This window comes from Grampus griseus (genome assembly GCF_964374135.1).
Source record: "Grampus griseus genome assembly, chromosome: 7".
Lineage (NCBI taxonomy): Eukaryota > Metazoa > Chordata > Mammalia > Artiodactyla > Delphinidae > Grampus > Grampus griseus.
Genome location: NC_139001.1, coordinates 112,885,988 through 112,912,191, shown reverse-complemented (window position 1 = coordinate 112,912,191; position 26,204 = coordinate 112,885,988). Strand labels below are relative to the sequence as shown.

At 37.5% G+C, this 26,204-nt stretch overlaps 1 protein-coding gene and 1 pseudogene across 2 annotated transcripts in view; one reads left to right on the top strand and one right to left on the bottom strand.

Moving 5' to 3' along the window:
• Nucleotides 1–26,204, top strand: part of HERC2 (HECT and RLD domain containing E3 ubiquitin protein ligase 2) — a 230,085-nt gene that overhangs the window by 143,261 nt on the left and 60,620 nt on the right. Inside the window, exons 56-65 of the mRNA XM_082658482.1 lie at nt 8,882–9,057; nt 12,238–12,349; nt 13,675–13,756; nt 13,863–14,006; nt 15,442–15,532; nt 15,838–16,015; nt 16,203–16,284; nt 16,365–16,536; nt 19,583–19,727; nt 20,384–20,609. Of these exons, the coding sequence (XP_082514608.1) occupies nt 8,882–9,057; nt 12,238–12,349; nt 13,675–13,756; nt 13,863–14,006; nt 15,442–15,532; nt 15,838–16,015; nt 16,203–16,284; nt 16,365–16,536; nt 19,583–19,727; nt 20,384–20,609 (1,408 nt within the window). The remainder of the gene's footprint in view (nt 1–8,881; nt 9,058–12,237; nt 12,350–13,674; nt 13,757–13,862; nt 14,007–15,441; nt 15,533–15,837; nt 16,016–16,202; nt 16,285–16,364; nt 16,537–19,582; nt 19,728–20,383; nt 20,610–26,204) is intronic.
• On the bottom strand, nt 24,321–24,661 carry LOC309825239 (NADH dehydrogenase [ubiquinone] 1 alpha subcomplex subunit 5-like; annotated as a pseudogene). The gene has a single exon. The product of its transcript is annotated as an NADH dehydrogenase [ubiquinone] 1 alpha subcomplex subunit 5-like (transcript).

Sequence of the window (26,204 nt, the reverse complement as noted above, 5' to 3'; positions counted from 1 at the left end):
TAAGCTACAAGGATATATTGTACAACGTGGGGAATATAGCAGATATAGAGTATAACCTATAAAAATTGTGAATCACTATATTGTATACCTGTAACTCACATATTATTATATATCAACTATACATCAATGAAAAATAAATTGCTTAATTGATTTAAAGAAGTCACAGATTCAATATCAGTACTTGTAATTGGTCTGTTCATACTTCCTATTTCTTCGTGATTCTGTCTTGGGAGATTATACCTTTTAGGAATTTGTCCATTTCTTCTAGGTTGTCCATTTAATTGGCATGTTGTTGCTTGTAGTAGTCTCTTATGACCCTTTGTATTTCTGTGCTCTTGGTTATAACTTCTTTTTCATTTCTGATTTTATTGTTTCCGGCCCTCTCCCGTTTTTTTCTTGATGATTCTGACTAAAGGTTTATCAATTTTTTTTTCTGTTTTCAGAGGACCAGCTTATAGTTTCATTGATCTTTTCTATTGGTATGTTAGTCTCTATTTCATTTATTTCTGCTCTGATCTTTATGATTTCTTCTCCTAACTTTGGCTTTTGTTTGTTCTTGTTTCTCTGTTTGCTTTAGGCATAAGGTTTGTTGTTTATTTGAGAACTCCCCTCTTAGAATTGCTTTGCTGCATCTCATAGGTTTTGGATCATCATGTTTTTATTTTCATTTGTCTGTAGGTATTTTCTGATTTCCTCCTTGATTTCTTCAGTGATCCACTGGCTGTTTAGTAGCATATTGTTCAGCCTCCATATGCTTGTTTTTTTTGCAGTTGTTTTCTTGTTGATTTCTAATCTCATAGTGTTGTGGTCGTAAAAGATGCTTGCTATTATTTCAGTTTTCTTAAATTTACCAAGGCTTGCTTTGTGGCCTAGCATGTCATCTATCCTGGAGAATGTTCCATGTGCACTTGAAAAGAATGTGTATTCTGCTACTCTCAGGTAGAATGCTTTATAAATATCAATTAAGCCCCTCTGGTCTAATATGTCATTTAAAGCCTGTGTTTCCTTACTGATTTTCTGTCTGGGTGATCTGTCCACTAATGAAGGTGGGGTATTAACATCCCCCACTGTTATTGTGTTTCTGTCGATTTCTCCTTTTATGTCTGTTAATGTTTGCCTTATATGTTGAGATGCTTCCCTGTTGGGTGAATATATATTTACAATTGTTGTATTTCCTTGGATTGAAGAAGATATAACATTTCTTCCCCTCATTTTCAGTTTGTATGTGTCTCTAGATCTGAAGTGAGTCTCCTATAGGCAGCAGATACATGGGCCATGTTTTTGTTTCCATTCAGTCAGTCTGTGTCTTTTGGTTGGAGCATTTAGTCCGTTTACATTTAAGGTATTTATCCATATGTATGTTCCTATTGCCGTTTTGCTAATTGTTTTGGATTTGTTTTTGTAGGTCTTTTTTTCCCCTTTCTTCTTTTGTTTTCTTCTGATTTGATGTATATCTTTAGTGTTATTTTGCATTCCTTTTTCTTTTTTGTGTGTATTTCTATTACAGGCTTTTGTTTTGTGGTTACTATGAGGTTTTTGTACAGCAGTCTAGTTAAATATGTGCTTGTTTTAAGTTGCTGATCTCTTAATTTCAAATGCATTTTAGATACCCTGCCTTTGTACTCTTCTCCCCTCATGGTCACTGCTTCTGAATTCATATTTTACATCTAATTGTTTTGTCTATCCCTTAAACCCTTATTGTGGGTACAGATGATTTTACTCCTTTTGTCTTTTAACCTCCCTACTAGCTTTGTGTGTGAATGATTTCCTACTGTATGTTTACCTTTACTAGAGAGCTTTTCCATTTTGTAATTTTCTTGTTTCTAGTTGTGTCGTTTTCTTTTCCACCTAGAGGAGTTCCTTTAGCATTTGCTGTAAAGCTGGTTTGATGTTCCTGAATTCTTTTAGCTTTTACTTGTCTGTAAAGCTTTTGTTTTCTTCATCAAATCTCAGTGAGAGCCTTGCAGTGTAGAATATTCTTGGTTATAGGTTCTTCTCTTTCATCACTTTATATTGTGCATTCCCTTCTGGTCTGCAGAGGTTTTGCTGAAAAATCAGCTGATAGCCTTATAGGATTCCCTTGTATGTTGTCTTTTGCTTTTCCCTTGTTACTTTTAATATTCTCTCTTTATCTTTTAATTTTTTCATTTTTATGACAATAGTCCTTGTGTATTCCTCTGCGGGTTAATCCTATATGGGATTCTCTGTGCTTCCTGGACTTGGTTGACTTTTTCCTTTCCCAGCTTAGGTAAGTTTTCAGCTATTATCTCTTCAGATATTTTATCAAGTCCTTTCTCTCTCTCTTCTTCTGGGACCCCTATAATATGAATATTTATGTGCTTGTCGTCGTCCTACTGGTCTCTTAAACTGTCCTCATTTCTTTTTGTTCTCTTTTCTGTTTGGTAGCAGTGATTTCCAGTACTGTGTCTTCTAGCTCACTAATCCATTCTTCTGCCTCATTTAGGCTACTGTTGATTCCTTCTGGTATATTTTTCAGTTCAGTTATTGCATTCCTTAATTCTGTTTGGTTGTTCTGTATATTTTCTAATTCTTTATTTAAAAACTTCTAATTTCTCGCTCTGTGCATCTATTCTCCTTCTGAGTTCTTTCATCATCTTTATCATCATTACTCTGAACTCTTGGGTAGATTGCCTCGACGTCACTTAGTTTTTCTTCTGGCGTTTTATCTTGTTACTTCGTCTGAAACATAATCCTGTTGCTGCATTTTGTTTAAATTGCTATTTGTATTTTTATGTATGTGGTAGGTTGGTTCTGCTTCTCAACCTTGGAGAAGTGGCCCTCTGTAAGAGATGTCCTATGCATCCCAGCAGTGCAGTTCCTTCTCATCATCCAAGGAAGGGCCACGGGCCAGCTGGTTCCAGGGTAGGGTCTGGCCTGCATTTGCAGACTTGGTCTGTTGGCTGAAGGACTGTCATTTTCTTGCTTCTGGTGTCTGACCTCTGGTGAATAAGGCTGGTCTAGATAGTTGAGTGAGTGAGATTCCTGGCAGGTGGGGCTGGTGCCTGCCCCCTGGTAGGTGGAGTTGGGTCTTGGTCCTCTGGTGGGCAGGACCATGTATAGAGGCAGCTGTGGGCTCAGGAAGTCTTTAGGCAGTCTGTCTGCTGATGGCTGTTTCCGCACCTAGTTTGTTGTTTATCCTGAGGCGTTCCAGCATTGGAGCCTAGAGCCTGGTGGGTGGGGCCAGGTCTTGGTGCCAGAATGTCAGCCTCCAGGAGAGCTCATGCAGATGAATATTCTCCTGATATATCTGCCACTAGTGTCTATGCCCCCAGTGTGGGCCACAGCCTCTCCCTGCCTCCCCAGGAGACCCTCCAAGACCAGCAGGTAGATCTGGCCCAGATACCTATCAAATTGCTGCTTTTGCTCTTGGTCCTGGTGCATGTGAGATTTTGCATGCACCCTTTATGAGTGAAGTCTCTATTTCCCCCAGTCCTCTGGATCTCCTCCAGTCAAGCCCCCGCTGATCTTCAAAGGCAGATGCTCTCAGGGTTCCTCTTCCCAGTGCCAGACCCCCAGGCTGGGGAGCGTGATGTGAGGCTCAGAACTCTCACTCCTGTTGGAGAACCTCTGTAATATAATTATTCTCCAATTTGTGAGTTGCCAACCCCGGTGGGTATGGGATTTAATTATATCATGAGCCTGCCTGTCCTACCAGTCTTGCTGTGGTCCATCTTTATGTCTTTAGCTGTAGAGGATCTTTTCTAGTAGGTGTCAGTCTTTTTCAACGATAGTTGTTCTGCAGATTGTTGTGATTTTGTTGTGCTTGTGAGAAGAGGTGAGCTTAGTGTCCTTCTACTCTGCCATCTTGGCCACTCTCCCATAGTGTTCCTTTTTGATGGTTTGCAAATGACAATGGAGTTGCCTTTTTTTGACCATCTCTATAATAACATTGAGCCCATATTTTCCCCCTTAATTAAATAATTGTATTTATTTTAAAATTTGACATGTATACAACTTGAATTTGTTGCTTATCAGATCAGCTTGAAAAGAAAACAAAACAAATTTCTTCCTCACTATCTTTGGTAAGAAGCAGGGGTAAAAGCTCTTGGCAAAAGTCATTGCCAAGCATGTCAGGGTGCTTTGTGCATTTAGCATTGTGTTATTCACGTTAAATATCTGTTACTATTGCAATAGTTCTTTCTGACCATACATGTGACACTGGAAATTGCTTTTTTGTTTTCATACCTTTAATTTGGTAGTAAGGAAAATTTCAAAATGAATCCAAGTTAATTTTATCTCCTGAAAATTCTGTCTGAGAGAATCAGTGAAGGTTCTTTTAAACAGTACATATTACGGATCAGTGAGACTGCCTTATAAATCTTCCAGTAAATCTTTCCACACAGACGTGAACACTATTTTAGTAAATTAAATATATTTAAAGTAACGCAGGTTAAAGCAGTTTTTTTTAACTACCTATACATTATCTCATGAGAACTTATTTAATTGATATGATAGTGGATAAAGATACCAAATAGTTGACTTTTTATTCATCTAAAGTTTATCATAAGTGAGTTTATTTTTAAATTATTAAATGCAGTTTACCAATCATTGCTTTATTACTTTAAAAAAATTTTTATTGGTGTATAGTTGACTTACAGTGTGTTAGTTTCAGGTGTACAGCAAAGTGAATCAGTTATACATGTACATGTATCCACTCTTTTTTTTAGATTCTTTTCCCATATAGGCCATTACAGAGTATTGAGTAGAGTTCCCTGTGCTATACAGCAGGTTTTTATTAGTTATCCATTTTATATATAGCAGTGTGTATATGTCAGTCCCAGTCTCCCAATTTATCCCTCCTCCCGTTATCCCTTGGCAACTATAAGTTTGTTTTCTACATCCATGACTCTACTTCTGTTTTGTAAATAAGTTCATTTGTACCCTTTTTTTTTAGATTCCACATGTAAGCGATATCATATGATGTTTGTCTTTCTGTGTCTGACTTACTTCACTTGGTATGACCATCTCTAGGTCCATCCATCTTGCTGCAAATGGCATTATTTTGTTCTTTTTTATGGCTGAGTTATATTCCATTGTATATATGTACCACATCTTCTTTATCCATTCCTCTTGTGACGGACATTTATGTTGCTTCCATGTCCTGGCTATTGTAAATAGTGCTCCAGTAAAGATAGGGGTGCATGTGTCTTTTCAAATTATGGTTTTCTCTGGACATATGCCCAGAAGTGGGATTGCTGGGCCATATGGTAGTTCTATTTTTAGCTTTTAAAGGAACCTCCATACTGTTCTCCATAGTGGCTGCACCAATTTACATTCCCACCAACAGTGTAGGAGGGTTCCCTTTGCCCTACACCCTCTGTAGCATTTACTGTTTGTAGATTTTTTGATGATGGATATTCTGACCAGTTTGAGGTGATACCTCATTGTATTTTTGATTTGCATTTGTCTAATAATTAGTGATATTGAGCATCTTTTCATGTGCCTGTTGCCCATCTATCTGTATGTCTTCTTTGGAGAAATGTCTCTTTAGATCTTCCACCCATTTTTTGATTGGGCTATTTGTTTGTTTGATATTGAGCTTCATGAGCTGTTTGTATATTTTGGAGATTAATCCTTTGTTAGTTGCTTTGTTTGCAAATATTTTCTCCCATTCTGACAGTTGTCTTTTTGTTTTGTTTATGGTTTCCTTTGCTGTTCCTTTCCTTTTGAGTTTAATTAGGTCCCATTTGTTTATTTTTATTTTTTTTAAACATCTTTATTGGGGTATAATTGCTTTACAATGGTGTGTTAGTTTCTGCTTTATAACAAAGTGAATCAGTTATACATATACATATGTTCCCATATCTCTTCCCTCTTGTGTCTCCCTCCCTCCCACCCTCCCTAGCCCACCACTCCAGGCGGTCACAAAGCACCGAGCCGATATCCCTGTGCCATGCGGCTGCTTCCCACTAGCTATCTACCTTATGTTTGTTAGTGTGTATACGTCCATTTTATTTTTATTTTCATTACTTTAGGAGGTGGATCAAAAAAGATCTTGCTGCAATTTATGTCAAAGATTGTTTTGCCTATGTTTTCCTCTAAGAGTTTTATAATAATCCAGCCTTACATTTAGGTCTTTAATCCATTTTGAGTTTATTTTTGTGTATGGTGTTAGGGAGTGTTCTAATTTCATTCTTTTATATGTACGTGTCGAGTTTTCCCAGCACCACTTATTAAAGACACTGTCTTTTCTCCATTGTAGAGTCTTGCCTCCTTTGTCATAGATTAGGTGACCATCGGTGTGTGGGTTTATCTCTGGGCTTTCTATCCCGTTCCATTGATCTGTATTTCTGTTTTTGTGCCAGTACCATACTGTTTTGATTACTGTAGATTTGTAATATAGTCTGAAGTCAGGGATCCTGGTTCCTCTAGCTTTGTTTTTCTTTTGCAAGATTGCTTTGGCTATTCAGGGTCTTTTGTGTTTCCATACAATCTGTAAATTTTTTTGTTCTAGTTCTGTGAAAAATGCCTTTGGTAATTTGAAATGGGTTGTGTTGGATCTGTAGATTGCTTTGGGTAGTATAGTCATTTTCACAATATTGATTCTTCCAATCTAAGAACATGGTATATCTCTCCATCTGTTTGTGTCGTCTTTGATTTCTTTCATCAGTATCTTATAGTTTTCTGAGTACAGGTCTTTTGCTCCTTGGGTAAGAATCATTGCTTTATTATTTTTTTCTGTCCACATAAAGGCAGGCAAGTTCCATGTGATCCCAGTGTGTTACGTTAAAGAAACTGGTAACACAGTTTTTCAAGGTGGAAGATTGGTAACTTGTATCTAGAGACTATGGGACCATACCAACACTTTCCCCCAGGTCTAAGAGTTGATGCTTTGGCCCTTGGGTACACCAGAAGGTTTTTGTTCTATTTATTTTCTTCCCGTCTTTGATAAATAAAATTTTGGAACACCATTCATTCTTGAATGTCATTAAACTATTTTATGGAATGCCATGTAATAAATTAACAGTTAATACCAATGGTGGTAATAAATTAATAAAGTGGCAAATGATGAAAATTGAAGATATTATTGAGTTTTTCTGAGAAAAGATAATATTGCATTTTAGTGCATTTTATTAACTTATTGCTGGGTAATGGAATGTAGCTTGTCTGTTATCTTAATTATGCTACTGAATTCTTTTTTTTTATATTTTAAGTAAATCAGTAACCACAGAAATTTATTCAGTAACTGAGATAGGTATTCATGAAAGGTGTATTGATTTTAATAAATTTTAATAAATTTTCAGTTCAGAACAATTTATTACGTAGTATTTGAGAAGCACAGAATAGTGTATTTCACGTATGTGAGAAATACGAAGCGTTGTGAGTACTCAGGAAATTCAGGGCCCGCTCTCCATCCCTGCAACCACCTTAAGAACTAGAACATTACCATTCCTGTGAAGCTACTGGACTCTTTCTTCTAGCATTGCTTTTCCTATCAAAACGGTTTGTGACAGGAATTTTCTAACATAACTGTAAATAGTAAGTATACTGAATCCTCCATGAACCTATCACCTAGTTTCAGTGATTATCAACATTTTTGCCAGTCGTGTTTCACTAACTCCGTCCATGTGTCCCCCCTGCCCCCCGCCCTTTTTTTTTTGAGGTGTTAAAGCAAGCTCCAGACATGGCCTTATTTCAGTAGTGAGTACTTCAATTATTCATTTCTAACAAGGACTTTAAAAATGTAACCACAATGCCATCACACCGAAAAGTTTTTCTTTAATATCATAAAATATCCAGTCAATGTTTAAATTTTCCCAATTATCCAATAAATGTTCATTTGTAGTTGGTTACTCTGAATCGTGATTCAGGCAGTGTCTGCACTTTGCACTTCATTAAAATTTTTCACTGTCTTGGTTTTTCCTTGCTAAAGAAAGAAACAGGGTCTCTTTTTCTTGTAGAATTTTTCATTTCTCTGTTTGCCTTTTTCACTCAACCTGTGCTTCCTGTGACATCATAGGTAGATCTTAAGGTTTGATTAGGGCCCATTGAGGCAACAAGAAGTCATTGGTGATGTGTGTGCTTCCTGCTGTTTCAGTGTTTGTTCACATGATATACAGGAATAGAAGAATACTCTGAATGTCAAGTACGGGGGGTGGGGCATTCCGTGGGACAGGGAGCCGACTTTAAAAAATGAATGGCAAAGGTGTAACAGAGGGAGGTTGCATCCTGTTTGGATTCTGATTTGGATAAGCTGAAAATAGAAAGATGTTTATGAGATGATTAGAAAATTTGATCACTGGTAGCATTTAGATGATATAAGATTATTGATTTAGCTATCATAATAGTACTGTGGATATATTTTTTAAATGCCTGTATTTCAGTGATACATACTAAAGTTTTAAAACAACATGCTGCCTGGAATTTTCTTATGATAATCCATATATAAACAAAAACAGTCATCCATTGATAATTGTTGAACTAGGTGATGGGGTTATGGGACTCTGTATTGTTTTCTCTAATTTGTATGTAATCAAGTATTTTTATTATGTTTTAAAAATTATGAAGCCTTTGTGACTACCTGACACCTAATCTCTTTCTTAATCATCTTGGTTTAAGAAAGCTTTAAGACAGAAAAGTTTTGGAGTCATTCAGTAAGGCTATCATACTATTTCATTTTAGTAAGAAAATTACTGTGAGTCCCATGCCTTGGATGAACATCCTTGGTGAATTAACGACTTCTTTTGAAAGCAAACCCCACTCAAATGTGCCTGCCTCAACCCTGCCTAGTATTTCCAGAACTTAAGTAAAGGGACTCTAACTTTCCACACATTCCATGTCTCATATGTCCTTCTCTCCAGTTAAAGTATCTAATGTGTTTGATTCTGAAAACTCTGTAGCTTACTGTGTTTGTATCTAGTATCACAGGTATATTGAAATTGCAATAAAGCAGTGCAGGAGCTCAGGAATTGATTGTAAAATCCATGGTCTCATTCTGCTGGGACGGATACGTGCGGAGGAGGAAGATTTGGCTGCAGTTCCTTTCTTAGCTTCAGATAATGAGGAGGAAGAGGACGAAAAAGGCAACAGTGGGAGGTGAGAGCTGTTTGCTGTTGGTGGTACTCATGCCCAAACTCTGACTTTCAAAAGCCAGTGTTTAATTGGAGTGTATCTCATAATGAGGATAGTTTAGTGCCGATAGGACTATTTGTTAAGTATTAGTTAATGTTCAAATCATATTCAAAAATATGATTTAATTTAATTTTAGGAAAAATTTAATGTGGAAACACATTGTATTTAGAAAAATTCACTTAAAAGGGAAAATAAAAATGTTAATTTTTCTACCTGAAATATTACTGTTAATATTTTGGTATATATTCTTGTAGTTTTCTTTTTTATCTGTCCCTAATTGTGTTTTCCTTTGGAGATAGTGTGGTATGGTATGTATTTTACAGGCTTTTTTGTTAAGAATTTTATTAATAACTTTTAAATTAAAAATTTTTTATTACAATAAAATATACATAAATTTACCATCTTAACCAGTTAAGTGTATAGTTCAGTGACATTAAGTAAATTTACATTATTGTGCAACCATGAGTAACATCCATCTTTAGAATATCTGTATCATTAGCCTTCTGTTGTATAATTTTATTTTGTACAATATTTCATCTCATGATTAAGTTCTCATTTACTCAGTTCCTTATTTTGTATGAGCCCTGTAGTGATGACTATTACTGTATTTATTCATCCACCATATATTTTTTGAACACCTACTGGGGGCTAAACCCTGTTCTCTGTCCTGTGAATGCTGTAGTGAACATGCTAAATAAAACAAGACAAACTCACACACATTAGAGTGGCCTCATGGCTGTGGGAAGTGCACGAAGGAGAAGGGCCTGGTGCTTTGAGCGACTGCAAAGGAGCATTGGGCTGTCAGGAGAACAAGGAAAAACTCCCCCCATCAAAGCAAAGTGGGCAGTAAGGGGTGTTGGCAGGGGAACATCATATACCAAGGGTGAAGAAAGGTGTCTGCCAGGTCTGTGCACATTTGCTTTTTATTCCAAGACCTGTATGGAGGGCTCATGTGCAGTGTCTGTTCTGAGCTCTGTTTACGTCCCAGCAGCAAACAGTGCAGGCAATTACTGTCCTCAGATAAGTTGTCTTTTCACAAATAAATTGCTAAAAGTGAAATTGCCAAGTCGATAGGTGTTTCTCTTGTATTGCTGGTGTAGCTGGGTCCTTGCAGATGTTCACTAGAGGCAGGTAACAGTGCTAGCTGAGCTCTGCTGATCACTGCCCTTAGCACTGAGTGCTTTCTAGTGTGTGACGTGAGCAGTCTGTCCTTTTGAAACAAAGGAGCTTGGCTCTGCACTGCTATTAAGCACATACTCTTAATCATGAAGAGGTGGCCACTGTGGTGATAAATCAGGTCATTCTAGGGATCTTGGGCTTGGATCCTGTCTTGTTTCATTTTGGAAGCTTTGCAAAGAAGTTGAAGAGAAAATAGTCTTATAACACTACCTTATCTAGAATATATGTTATACTATATGTTACAGTTCAAACTGTTTGTGTCTACATGCATTAATTTAATTAAGTGAGGAAAATGACATTTCACTTAAATAAATCATTGGGATTTTTAAGTGAAAGGATTCTAGAGTCACATTTTCTTATTCGGTAGCTACTAAAATGAATTGGGCAAATATAATTAGTACATGTACTATATATGTGAAATAACCACAAAAGTTTGAGCTTTACTCATAGGTGAAATTTTTACACAGCTGGATACATTCACAAAAGAAATTCTAGATATTTGAATGTAATTTTTTTTCCTTTCAAATATCATTAATGAGCTAATAACTAATGAATGGTCCAAGCAGTCTCCCACAGGGCAAGCCCCCAACTAGGGTGTGCCCTCACTGACCACCCGCTGGCATTTGTTCCCCCTGCTGATGCTTACATGGTACCAGTCCTTACATGTCTCAACACTGGTGGAATCCCTTACATACTTTTGAGTAACACTGTGTTACAGGGTATTTCAAATAGAATGTACATATACTTGCTCTCCTTTGCCTGGTATGGGATGAGAGTTTTCCTACCCTTTTATCCCCAAACCATAAAATTTTGATCCCTGAAAGTAAATATTCATTAGTATGTAACACGTTAAAAAATCTTACCTATCTGTAAGCTAATCTCTGGAGTCTTCAGTTGTCTATTGTAGCTTATAAGAATAGAACAAAAGCAAAAAGCTAAAACCTCAAACACAGAAGCAACAGTTTTCTTACCACCTGGCATAAAACTGACAACCAAGCAAATCTAACATTGTTCCATGTACTTCGTGTTCTTATCGTGTTCAAGAATTGATGGACTTTTTTTTTTAATTGATTCAGTCTAATTTATTTATGATGTACAACAAATTGGAAGTAACAATAGCCATTTTTCTCAAGTGTTAGCAGTATAGTTAACACTTAATGCATGGACATCGGTTACTGTGATTTTGTCATTTAAATTTTTTTTAATTTAATTTTTATTTTATTTTGAATAATGTGTGGACTTTGTTGATCAAACTTTTAACCCATCGAGGGCAGGTCAGGAGATGGGATGAATGAGATGGCCTGTGCTTCAGGAGCCTCGGGGGGGCTGGTGAGACCTCCCCTGGCAGAATGGAGATTTGGACCTCCTCCTCCAACACAGCTGGCCAGCACAGTGGGCAGAGGGTGTAAAGGAAGAAATTTGCATTTTGCCTCGGGACATGTGTTTGTGTTTGAGTACATCAGAGGCCATGTGGCTACATCCATTTTATTATTTCTTTGCGGGGAAAATATGACCAAACAGCGTTTGAGGTTTAGGGACATGGCCACAATGCCAGTCCCGGTGGTGATTCTTGGCGCCATTAACCAACATTCTCTCCAGTTACATCTGCAGTAGCTGTGCGTTAAGGCGATGGGCGGTAATTGCTGTAAAAGCAGTAAAAGCTGTCACGTTCAACTTGGTATACAAGAAGAAAGAGAACTGCACAGTGTCTCTTGGGAAGATCTCCACCAGAATAAAAAGCTAAGGTTAAATTCTAGTATTGAAAGGTAGCATACTGGTATCTAGAAATTTTGACCCTCTGGAACACTAACTCCTGTGTATACTTCAGGCTTTGTTGAATTAAAACAAAACTTTAAGAGTTTCTGATAGTAACCAGCAAACTGTGTGCTTGAGGTTGTTTTCCTTTTTATTTAAAAAATTTTTTCACTCTGACCTCTATTTCTGTTTTATTTTTCCTTTGATTAGCCTTATTAGAAAGAAGGCTGCAGGTCTGGAATCGGCGGCTACGATAAGAACCAAAGTGTTTGTGTGGGGCCTGAATGACAAGGACCAGCTGGGAGGGCTGAAGGGCTCCAAGGTACCTGCCCGATACCCAGTGCCCTCGCCACCCCATGCTGCTCAGACCCAGACAGGCCCAGCAACAGCCATGCTTCTTGAAGTTTTTATAATGGTCTTTCCTTTTATATGTTGTTTTTAAAGTTGACTTTTCTTAAGTAATTCTTGACATGAACTTACAGACATTATCAAATTTAGTTTCTGAGAAGCCTCTGTCCTTGGAAAATAGTGCACTTTAGATATAGTTGCATTATTGCTGTTTTGTAAACTAGAACATACACTTTTGAAAAGATTTGACAAGCACAGAGGTAAAAATTGTAGAGTATTAATTATATTTTAAAGAGTAGGTACAACAATTGATGCATTTGAACTAGAGTTGAATTCAGTGTGGCTCTTAACTGAGGAAGAGATTCCTCCGAATTTTAGTGTCTGGAAACAGTTTCTTTTCAGATGAGCATCTCCACTACTTAGTATTCCATGAGACTTCACCCATCATAAGATCCCTTGTTATCTGCATTGCCGAGGAGCTGAAAAGGAAAGTTAGAACTCATTCATTTTAAGTCTTGTGGTTCTAGTACAATGAAAATAATCTTATGCAATTCAGCAGCCTCGAGTTACATCTGTTTTTGAGGCTCCTGCCCTGCATTTGGAGATACGTGAGGCCCAGAAGCTCTGGGAGCCTCAGCTGTGACAGGGGCTGTCTAGGGGGTCCCGAGGGCATGGCCCTTTTTGGGGTTTGCACATGAAAGATAGGTTGGCGCTTCACGGTTGGGATGAACATCCTTCTTCCACAGTAGTAGTGACTATTTGATACTTTCTGACACATAGGAATCATAAAGGGCTTCTTAGACAGGGGCTTTGATAATTTTAAATTAAATCACACCCATCTCTAATGGGAAATTTAAGTGTATAATTTCTTAGAATTAACAAGAATGAGCAGGACATGACCTGAAATAAAATGTAATTTACCAAATGTTTGTTTATATCTTTACATTATGTGTATTTTATTTTTTGCCTTTTATTATGGATATGTTCAGATGTACCCAGGTAGAAAGAATAGGGACCTGAGTCCTCTTGTCCCTGTACCAGCTTCAACAGTTGCAGATGGTCACATTTTTGTCTTTATTTCCTACACAGCCTCACTCCTATTCATTTTAAAGTCAATCTCAGTATATCATTTCATCCTTAAAATACTTGTGTATATCTAAGAGACAAGAACTTTGGTTAATATAACCATGTAAATTAACAGTAATTCTATGTACCATCTAGTAAGATTACTTGTAATTTTAAAAGTGTAAATAACATTCTCTCTTTTCTCCTTTCCTTTAAAAAAAATTCTTGTTTTAGATAAAAGTTCCTTCATTCTCTGAGACACTGTCTGCTTTAAATGTAGTACAGGTGGCTGGTGGTTCTAAAAGTTTGTTTGCAGGTATGATTATTCTAATATTTAAAAAGTTTTATATGATGCTTAGGACTGAAAACATAGTTGTTGCATTGTGAAAAGTGAGTCCTTTCCTCACTCCTGTTCCTTGCAGTGACAGTGGAAGGGAAAGTGTATGCCTGTGGAGAAGCCACGAATGGCCGGCTGGGGCTGGGCCTCTCCAGTGGGACTGTGCCCATTCCTCGACAGATCACAGCTCTCAGCAGTTACGTGGTCAAGAAGGTGGCCGTTCACTCAGGTAAGAGCCAGGCTTTGCACTGGTGCACAGATAAGCCTGTTGTTCGTGCTCTGTAATTAACTGGGGCCGTAAACAATTTCCCCTAAAGTGTCTTTGCATTCTTTTTCAAATTTTACTTAACTATTAGGAATAAAAGTTGGTTAATGTAAAACTCCAGGTGGTCTAGAGTTTAATTATTGTTGCTGCACGAGGCTTCTTGGAGGCCAGTGGTTGCTGGCGTTCCAGGCGTGTGGGGCATACCTCACCAAAGGAGGGGGCTTTTAATCTTGGAGCTTGTGGTCTCAGGTTCATAGCATCTCTGCAGTCATCACGTTCTGTGCTTAAATATGTGTTACTTTTCTGGGGAAAGAGCCTGTAACTTTCATCAGATTCCCAGTATCTGTAAATTCCAGTGATAAGAAAGAACCATTTAAAAAAAAAAATTACACTGCTTCAATTCAGGAAACTTTGAGTATCATTTCAAAGCCCTGTGCTCTGAGGAAATGAACTGAATTAGATACAAACTGAGTCCGTGTCTATACTGGATAGGGTTAGATTTAACCCCTTAAAACAGAAAATCCAAACGGTAGTGGCTTGAGCAAGATGGCATTTTACCATTCTCTGTAGAAACCTGGAGGTGGGGTCCAGGGCCAGTGTAGCAGCCTCAGTACCTGTGAGGTGCACTAGCTTGCTGTCCACCCCCGTTGCAGCCACAGGTGAACATATAAGATAGGCCTTTTCCTCAGGCCCACTCTGCCCCTCCAAAGAGCTTTTCTGGAAGCCTCACTCACTTCTGTCGCACCTCTGTCACCATCCTCTGTGGGCAAGGGAGTCTGGGAAGTGTGGTTTTTAGCTGAGCACATTGCCCTGGATCATGTGGGCTCTGTTGGCAAGGGATAGGGTGCGAATGGGTATTAGGAGCCTAGGAACTGGTGGACACAAGTGACAGAGAGGAAATGCTCTTCAGTCCTGAGCCGGGGTGGATGGACTAGGAGAGTGAGCCATACTGGGGAAAAAGCATGAACTGATTGTTTTGGGAAGAGTGAGCATAGTGCCTTAATTGCAATTGATGGTACTTTTGCTTAAATAATTCCATTGTTTAGGTACATTTCACAAAAGCCTAATTGCCACTGCATTTGATAATTTGTCTAATCACAAATGTACTTATTTTTCCATCTGAATTTTGACCCTTTATATATTTAACATAGCAGCAACCCCATTAATAAATAATATCATTTTGCTGCTTCTTTGCGAGTAAAATTCTTTGTAGGACTTAAACTTTGTAGTTTAATAAATGTTCACTTATTTTATATATTTGTCACCCTGAAATGTTCATCTTATTTACTCAATTATTCAACACATATTCACACCTACTGCATGCCAGGAAAAATAGGTAGTTGTGCTGTTAACTTTTGTAAACCAACTTTGGCAGCCTCTCTCTGTGTGAATGTTGCAGGTGGACGGCACGCTACAGCTTTAACTGTTGATGGGAAAGTGTTTTCCTGGGGTGAAGGTGATGATGGCAAACTTGGACACTTCAGTAGAATGTAAGAATATTTTCTTCATTACTTGCTAATAAGAAACTGTTACTGTTAATAATAGTGAATGCTTTTTGATAGTTTTTTGTAGAAAATTGAGTAGGATGGGTTATTTATGAAAACGGAACTTAAAAATATATTTAAAAATTGTCTATGAATGTGGTTTGGCCTCACATGTTCTGTTTTAAGGTTTGATAGTTAACTTAATCTAAAGATGTTGTTTTGACTAAATGTGGCTCAGTGTTGATGTCCTTTTCTTTCTTCTTTAAAAAGGTTGGATTGATTATAGGGAATATTATTTAATCTTGCTTTAGGAACTGTGACAAGCCACGGCTGATAGAGGCCCTGAAAACCAAGCGAATCCGGGATATTGCCTGTGGGAGCTCGCACAGTGCAGCCCTCACGTCCAGTGGTGAACTGTACACCTGGGGCCTCGGAGAGTACGGCCGCTTGGGACATGGGGATAACACAACACAGCTGAAGCCCAAAATGGTGATTATACACATTTTTGTTGCTTGCAGAAAGTTTACCACCTGCTGATTTCCAGAGAAGATAAGCTCCCAGTCTAGGACAGTTCATAAAGACATGACCAGTATTGGCTTTCAGTCTGTGGGGAAAAATCCCCCTTGCTTTCTTAGTGCCTGTGCTTGATTCTGTTTTTAAATTTGTGATTGAGTAGGTGAAAGTCCTTCTTGGTCACAGAGTAATCCAGGTGGCGTGTGGAAGTAGAGATGCACAGACCCTGGCTCTGACTGATGAAGGTGAGTCCTGTCCTGACTCCACGTTGCTGGGGGAGGAACATTGTGAGACACTGGCCTAAAGTATATATTTTTAAACCTAGGTTTGGTATTTTCCTGGGGTGATGGTGACTTTGGAAAATTGGGCCGGGGAGGAAGCGAAGGCTGTAACATTCCCCAGAACATTGAGAGACTAAATGGACAGGGGGTGTGTCAGATCGAGTGCGGAGCACAGTTCTCCCTGGCCCTCACCAAGTCGGGAGTGGTGTGGACATGGTACGTAAACGCCTGTCATCTGTCAGTGTGTCTGTTTGGGGCCTTTTAGGGAGGGGGAAACCTTTATTTTCTTACTCGTTCAGGCATCTTTGTTTTTTAATTTATTTTGAGTTGGGATTAATGACAATATTATAAGAAATTTCCCCTTATAACTGGGCTGTTTAGAAAAGAACACTGGAGAAATTTTAGCCCAAACTTGTCTGTCTTGTTTTTTTTTGTTTGTTTACTTATTTATTTTTAACGTTTTTATTGGAGTAGAACTGCTTTACTATGGTGTGTTAGTTTCTGCTTTATAACAAAGTGAATCAGTTATACATATACATATATCCCCATATCTCTTCCCTCTTGCGTCTCCCTCCCTCCAACCCTCCCTATCTCACCCTTCTAGCTGGTCACAAAGCACCGAGCTGATCCCCCTGTGTTATGCGACTGCTTCCCACTAGCTGTTTTACATTTGGTAGTGTATATATGTCCATGCCACTCTCTCACTTTGTCCCAGCTTACGCTTCCCTGTCCCCATATCCTCAGTTCCATTCTCTAGTAGGTCTGCGTCTTTATTCCCATCTTGCCCCTAGGTTCTTCATGACCATTTTTTTTTTTTTTTAGATTCCATATATATGTGTTAGCATACGGTATTTGTCTTTCTTTCTGACTTACTTCACTCTGTATGACAGACTCTAGGTCCATCCACCTCACTACAAATAACTAAATTTCGTTTCTTTTTATGGCTGAGTAATATTCCATTGTATATATGTGCCACATCTTCTTTATCCATTCATCTGTCAATGGACACTTAGGTTGCTTCCATGACCTGGCTATAGTAAATAGAGCTGCAATGAACATTGTGGTACATGTCTCTTTTTGAATTATGGTTTTCTCAGGGTATATGCCCAGTAGTGGGATTGCTGGGTCCTATGGTAGTTCTATTTTTATCTTTTTAAGGAACCTCCATACTGTTCTCCATAGTGGCTGTACCAATTTACATGCCCACCAACAGTGCAAGAGGGTTCCTTTTTCTCCACACCCTCCAGCATTTATTGTTTGTAGGTTTTTTGATGATGGCCATTCTGACCGGTGTGAGATGATATCACATTGTAGTTTTGATTTGCATTTCTCTAATGATTAGTGATGTTGAGCATTCTTTCATGTGTTTGTTGGCAATCTGTATATCTTCTTTGGAGAAATGTCTATTTAGGTCTTCTGCCCATTTTTGGATTGGGTTGTTTGTTTTTTTGATATTGAGCGCATGAGCTGCTTGTAAATTTTGGAGATTAATCCTTTGTCAGTTGCTTCATTTGCAAATATTTTCTCCCATTCTGAGGGTTGTCTTTTGGTCTTGTTTATGGTTTCCTTTGCTGTGCAAAAGCTTTGAAGTTTCATTAGGTCCCATTTGTTTATTTTTGTTTTTATTTCCATTTCTCTAGGAGGTGGGTCAAAAAGGATCTTGCTGTGATTTATGCCATAGAGTGTTCTGCCTATGGTTTCCTCTAAGAGTTTGATAGTGTCTGGCCTTACATTTAGGTCTTTAATCCATTTTGAGTTTATTTTTGTGTATGGTGTTAGGGAGTGTTCTAATTTCATTCTTTACCTGTAGCTGTCCAGTTTTCCCAGCACCAGTTATTGAAGAGGCTGTCTTTTCTCCATTGTATATTCTTGCCTCCTTTATCAAAGATAAGGTGACCGTATGTGCATGGGTTTATCTCTGAGCTTTCTATCCTGTTCCATTGATTTGTATTTCTGTTTTTGTGCCGGTACCATACTGTCTTGATTACTGTAGCTTTGTAGTATAGTCTGAAGTCCAGGAGCCTGATTCCTCCAGCTCCGTTTTTCGTTCTCAAGGTTGCTTTGGCTATTCGGCGTCTTTTGTGTTTCCATACAAATTGTGAAATTTTTTGTTCTGGTTCTGTGAAAAATGCCAGTGGTAGTTTGATAGGGATGGCATTGAATCTGTAGATTGCTTTGGGTAGTAGAGTCATTTTCACAATGTTGATTCTTCCAATCCAAGGACATGGCATATCTCTCCACCTATTTGTATCATCTTTAATTTCTTTCATCAGTGTCTTATAATTTTCTGCATACAGGTCTTTTGTCTCCTTAGGTAGGTTTATTCCTAGGTATTTTATTCTTTTTGTTGCAGTGGTAAATGGGATTGTTTTCTTAATTTCATTTTCAGATTTTTCATCATTAGTGTATAGAAATGCAAGAGATTTCTGCGCATTAATTTTGTATCCTGCTGCTTTACCAAATTCATTGATTAGCTCTAGTAGTTTTCTGGTAGCATCTTTAGGATTCTCTATGTGTAGTATCATGTCATCTGCAAACAGTGACAGCTTTCTGTCTTCTTTTCCGATTTGGATTCCTTTTATTTCTTTTTCTTCTCTGATTGCTGTGGTTAAAACTTCCAAAAGTATGTTCAATAATAGTGGTGAGAATGGGCAACCTTGTCTTGTTCCTGATCTTAGTGGAAATGGTTTCAGTTTTGCCTTTCTTGTTTAGGTGAGGTGTATGTATAGGGTTTCTTCTGCTGCTTTGCCGTGCAAGAAGCCTAGTGATCAAATGCGTGGAAAACAGATTTCTGATTTATTTGATCCCTGAAAAAGTTCATGTTTGTTTCTAGTGAAAGATTATTTTACTAAATCAGAAAGGAATGGAATATCCAGCTGACCACGGCCAGGCAGTGTGATGGCCTAAGCCTGAGTATCATGACCCAAAGGCAGCTGAGGAAGAATTACAGCAGAGAGGTCTTTTAAGAGCCATTTGAGGTTTCGTGCCATGTTTTCAATCTCTTTAGATGAAACCTACCTCAGTAACTTAAATGTAAAACACACATGAAGGATCTTGCTAGCAGAATTAATGAATTAATTTGAATTAATGGTATACTATTTTAGAACAATATGATAATAACAGTAATTTCAAAGACCTTGGGCACTGTGTATGATGTTATCATTGAGCTGCCTCTAGCGCTGTGACAGTGAGTGTTTTCCTGTGGGGCATTGCCAGCACCATAATCATGTATTAAAAATGCTCGCTCTTGACCTCCTTGCAGGGGGAAGGGGGACTACTTCAGGCTGGGCCACGGCTCTGATGTGCATGTGCGGAAACCGCAGGTGGTGGAAGGGCTGAGAGGGAAGAAAATTGTGCATGTGGCCGTCGGGGCCCTGCACTGCCTGGCGGTCACTGACGCGGGGCAGGTAAGCGAGCCTGTGACAGGTCCTTTTGTCTGTAGTGTAACATGATGAAACGACAAGAGTCCCAGTACTGGGGCACCAGGAGGGTGGGCTTTGTCCATTGTGTTCCTGTGTATATCTGCCTAACTGTCAGCATGGGTGAGCATACCCGGGAAAGAGCTGCTGACTGATGCAGGCTATAAAGCCATGGGGTTTCCCACTCTAATGCCTGATGGGGAGATATATGTACTTCATTTCAGAAATAAAGTTATCTTTGACAAGTGTTACTCGTTCTTCCGCCATGAGAGGCCATCCCGTGACAAGCTCATAGATGATATACTTTGACATTGACTTATGACAACAAATCAGCACACTGTACTTTAATCAAATGAATTAAAAATGAATTATACTTTCTAATTCTGTAAAGCCAAGAAGTAAATTCCTTGAAAAGTGAGCATATTTTTTTGATCATTTTTCTTTGCAAAATAAAGGAAAAAATAAGTTACTATATTTAGTTGAATAGGAGAACTTCCCTGCTTCCTGTAACAGAACAAAATAGATGAATTCATTGGGTTGATATTAAGTAAATACCCAACTGTAGTCATTGGCAAGAATTTTGAAGTAAATTTAGAGCAAATGTTCTGAAATGTTGAAAAATTCTGTTTTTTCCCCCTTAACAGGTATATGCTTGGGGTGACAATGACCACGGCCAGCAGGGCAATGGCACGACCACGGTTAATAGAAAGCCCACACTTGTGCAAGGCTTAGAAGGCCAGAAGATCACGCGAGTGGCTTGCGGGTCTTCGCACAGTGTGGCATGGACAACCGTCGACGTGGCAACACCCTCCGTCCACGAGCCCGTCCTCTTCCAGACCGCAAGAGACCCTTTAGGTGCTTCCTATTTAGGTAACACAGATTTGTGTTTTATTTGAGACCCCTCTGTATGCTATAGCATGCCGTCGATAGAATATGTGGTGTCGCTACCAGATTAGGGGTTGTGGCACTGGGCTAACTGCATTCTGAACCACAGCCACAGAACCATCGTGGCGCACTGTGCTGTGATTTATGCTGGAAGGAAAACTTGGAAGGGAGTGCAAGGCTGATTCCTGTACTGTGGTCAGGTCAGGTCTGGCAGTGCTGTGCACATGTGCAAACAGGGGAGACTTTACAATAACCACCTGACATGTATAGGCACTTGGTATTTTCAATAACTGTTTAGGTGTGATCACCATACAGTAAGCCACACACCTTTAAAGTGTAGTTTTCATCAGCTTTGATCTGTGCATGCCTGGGAGAGCATCATCACAGGTGAGGTAATGGATGAGCCCGTGCACCACCCTGGAGTTCCCGTGTGCCCTTCGTAGACCCACCCTGCCTGCACACCACTGACTTGCTTTCTGTCACTATAGATCAGTTTGCCCTTCAGAGTTTTATATAAATTAAGTCATACAGCATGTACTTTTTTCTTAATCTCACTTTTTTCACTCACCATAATTATTTTGAGATTCATCCACATTGCATGTATCAGTATTTCATTCTTTTTTATTGTTGAGTAGCATTTTATTTATGGGTATACTGCAGTTGGTTTATTCATTTGCCTGTTGATGGACTTTTGGGTTGTTTCCAAATTTTGGCTATACAGATAAAATTGCTGTGAACCTTTGTGTACAGGTCTTTATATGGACATACGCTTGCATTTCTCTCTAGGGTAATACCTAGGAGAGGAATTCTTGGTAGATGTAGGTTTATCTTCTTAAGAACTGCAAACTGTTTGCAAAGTGTTTGTTCTAAAGCTCTAGCTCCTCCATATTTGTGTCTGTACCTGGTGTGGTCAGTCTTTAATTTTAGCCATTCTTGTAGATGTGTAGTGGTTATCTCATTGTGGTTTTGCTTTGCTTTTCCCTAATGACTAATGATGTTGAGCATCTTGCTCATTTACCACCCAAATATGTTTTAAGTGTCTATTCAAATCTTTTGCCTGTATTTAAACCTAGGTTGTTTGTTTTCTTATTATTGAGTTTTGAACACTTTTTATGTATTCTGGGTACAAGTCTTTCATCAGATATATGATTTGCACATATTTTCTCCCAATGTAGCTTGTCTCTTCATTCTCTTAGGTGAAGTTTAAAGAGCAAAAAATTTCTAATTTTGATGAGTCCAGTTTATCCATTTTTATCTTTTGAGTGTTGTATTTAAACAGCCTTTGCCTGACTCAAGATCATAAAGATCATAAAGATCCTTTTCCTGTGTTTTCTTATAAAAGTTCTGTAGTTTTAGTTATTTAGGTCTATGCTTGATCTTGAGTTAAATTTCATATATGGTGTGAGGTATGGATTGAAATAAATTTATTTATTTATTTATATTTGATATATGGATATCCAGTTGTTTCAATTGCATTTGTCAAAAAGAAATATCCTTTCTTGATTGAAAGAATTTGCACTTGTGTCAAAAATCAGTTGTTTATTTATGTGTGGATCTATTTCTGGATTCTCAGTTCTGTTTAGTTGATTTATTTTTGTATTTTGATGCAAATACCACATTGTCTTGATTACTGTAGCTTTATAAAAGAATGAATTCAAGCTTTGGTAATCCTTTAGCTTTATTCTTTTTCAAGTGTGTTTTGGGTATTCTAGACCCTTTGCATTTCCATATAACTTATTTTTTTATTTTTAAAATTTTATTTATTTTTGGCTGAATTGGGTCTTCGTTGCTGCACGTGGGCTTTCTCTAGTTGTGGTGAGGGGGAGCTACTCTTCGTTGCAGTGCATGGGCCTCTCATTGCGGTGGCCCCTCCTGCTGCAGGGCATGGGCTCCAGGTGCGCAGGCTTCAGTAGTTGTGGCACGTGGGCTCAGTGGTTGTGGCTCGTGGGCTCTAGAGCACAGGCTCAGTAGCTGTGGTGCATGGGCTTAGTTGCTCCATGGCATGTGGGATCCTCCCGGACCAGGGCTCGAACCTGTGTCCCCTGCATTGGCAGGCTGATTCTTAACCACTGTGCCACCAAGGAAGCCCCTCCATATAACTTTCAGAATCAGCTTGTCAATTTTTATAAAATAGCCTACTTGGAAATTTGATTGCACTGACTATAGATCATTTTGGGACTTGCTTCACAGTATTGAATCTTCCAACCCTTGAATGTAGTATTTCTCTCCATTTGTTTAGATCTTTAACATTTCTCAGCAATAATCTGTAGTTTCAGTGTACAGGTCTTGTATATCTTCTGTCATATTTATCCCTAAATATTTCATATTGTTCATCTGTTGTTAATGGTGTTTTAATAATTTCTTTTGTTCTTTGCTATTATCTAGAAATATTCAAGTTGATCCTTGCTAGTGTGTAGAAATACAGTTGATCTTTTTAAGGACATTTGGATTATTTCAGTTTGGGGTTATTAGAAGTAAAATCTGCTATGAATATTCCTATTAAGGTTTTTGAGTCAGTCTTCCATACCTTGAATAAACCCCGCCTGGTTTTGCTACTTTTCATTTCTTTGATTTTCTGTTGTTTATCGGTTTTCAGTTTTATTGGTTTCTGTTCTCATCTTGATGCTTGCTTTATGTTTATTTTCTATTCTTTTTCTAGTTCCTTGAGGTGAGAGCTTAGATCATTGATTTGAGACTTTTCCTCTTGTCTATTGTAAACTTTTAGTACTATAAATTTGCCTCTCAGCACTGCTTTAGCTACATCTCTCAAATTTTGGTATGTTGTATTTTCATTTTCATTCAGTTATATATATGTATTTTAAGGACATATGAAAAGTAATTTTATTTTTGTTTAACCTTAAACTTGCCAAACTGCTTCATTCTTTGAAGAGCATTTATCTTCTGTTTGATATCCAGGCTGCACTCGTATTGGAAATTAGTGAAAACCACTTAGTGATTCCACTTTGAAGTTATAACCATACAGCGAGATGTTTTGAATGTAAGCCTATCTATATGTTGGATAAACTTTAGGAACTCTTAGTGTCTCTTGTTTTACAGAAATTCTCTCTCTATCCTGATGTACTTTGGTTGATCTAGAAAACTAAAGGCAAAGGGCCAGAAAGCTAACTTCCTTAAATGAGACAAAAGGAAAATTTTTCCAACTACCACTATAAATAAAAATCTTTCAAATACCAAATCAGTTTTCTCAAATCTTCAAATACCGAATCAGTTTTCTCAAGTATACAACAAATTCTAATTTGATGGTTTTTTTCTTACTACTTCACTTCAAACAGTGACCTATAAATTTGTTTAAATAATAATTAAGTACCTTTTATGTTTTTTCAGAATGAAAAAAATTAAATGCTGTGTTGAAGATACTACTAAAAATACTTCACCTTTCAAATATGGTCCCTGTGTTGAAAATCTATAGGAATTTTTCCAATTAACTTTCAAATCTTCCCACAACCTCTTTGTTTTTTTAAAAAATATCATCTTGGAAATAATTTGAATGAATGCTCTGCAAATCAAGAATTGATTCACAAGTCCCTATTACCATAATCATCAATTTTAACAAGTCTCCTCAATATGTTTTATATCAGTTTTCTTGATTATAAGATGAATATGGAAACATTTTTAATATAACAGAATATTTAATTATGTCAGTTTCCCATGAAAACACAAGTCATTTAATGATGTTTATATTAGCCATTTCCATTGGTTGGCAGGAGGCTCTTCCACTGAAGACTCCCATGGTTTCCATTCCACCATTTTTCTCACCAGACTTAGTTCATTTTCAGCCTAAAGAATCACCTCTCCTAGTTGGCCACCCTGAAGTTGCTCATCTAATTTTTTAACATCTGGCTCCACTTTAACCATACGCAGCTTCTCATTTGTAATCTGTTCTATATACCTTTTATATGGTACATTTTTAAGGATTTGTCCAAGAACATAAAGAATCTTTGTATACAATATTTTTAGCCTCTTGGTGGACTCTTACATACCCACAGTCCCACAAGGCCAGTGGTCTTCTTCAGCATGCCGCCATGACAGCCCAGTTTTATGTATTTTAAAAATTTCTTTTCAGCTTTGTTTTTGATCTGTGGATTATTTTTTTTGTACCTTGTTGTATTCAAGTTGCCAAAAAAAAAGGTTAAGAACTGTTACCTCTTTGTTCATGATGGATATTGGTTTGTAATTTTCTATTAGTATCTCTGTCTGGTCTCATAGAATGAAGTGGTAAGTGTTCCCTTCTTTTCAGTTTTCCTTTTTATTTTGTGTAGAATTGGTATTCTTTCAGTAGAATTCACCAGTAAAGCCAGCTGGGCCTAGAGTTCTTTGTGCAGTTTCTTTATGTTTTTTAACCACAAATTTAATTCCTTTAATAGATTCAGTGTTATCTGTTTTTTTTTTTCCTAGTAAGATTTGTGTCTTTGATGGAAGTCGAACTTATTGGCATAAAGTTGGTCTCAATATTTGCTTATTTTTCTTTTAACATTTGTAGACTCTGTAGTGATGTCATTACTCATTCCTTATATTGGTAATTGTACCTTCTCTTTCCTAGAGGTTTATCAGTTTTATTAAGTTTTTTCAAAGAACAAGCTTATGGTTTCCTTGATTTTTCTTCATTGTTTTTCTGTTCTCTATTTCACTGATCACTGCTCTATCTTTATTCTTTTCTTCTAAGAAGCTTAGGATCTTCCTACTTTTCTAATGTGGACATTTACTTTTCTCTCCTTGATTAATTGACTCTGCTATCATTATGACAGATTACCCTCTTTATCCCTTTGCTTTGAAATTCTTGCTTTAAAGTCAAATTTGTCTGATATGAATATAGTGACTCTAGCTTTCTTTTGACCAATGCTATATGGTACTTAAACTATGGTACTCCATATACCACAGCAAACTATGGTATATCTTTTCCATTCTTTTACTTTTAACCTACTAAAAGACACTTCCTTGTACGAAACATATAGTTGTATTTAGCTTTTTAATTTTTTCTCTGACAGTCTCTAATTGGGGTGTTCATTTCACTTACAGTTAATGTGATTATTAATGTATCTGTTTTCAGTCAGTATCCTGCTATTTGTTTTCTGTTAGTCCTAGCTGTTCATTGTTCTTTTTCTTCTCTTTTTTTTGCCTTTCTTTGAATTAATTGTTCTTTATGATTTTATTTTCTCTTTGTTTTCTTTGAGCTCTAACTTATTATGTTATTTTAGTGATTGCTTTAGGATATATATTATACACCTTTAATTTATCATAGTCTACCTTCAGGTGATTCTACACTTTCATGTATAGTATACGAATTATACAACACTATACCTCTATTTCTTCCCTCCTAGCCTTTTGTGCTGTTGTTGTTATACATTTCTTTGTATGTTGTAAATGTGACAGTTTTAAAAATTAATTTTCTTTAAACATTAGGTTATCTATTTAAATGAATTAAAAAGAAAAGAATATCTCTATATTTACTCATGTAATTACCATTTCTGGTGTTCTTTTTTTTTTTTTTTTTTTTAAACATCTTTATTGGGGTATAATTGCTTTGCAATGGTGTGTTAGTTTCTGCTTTATAACAAAGTG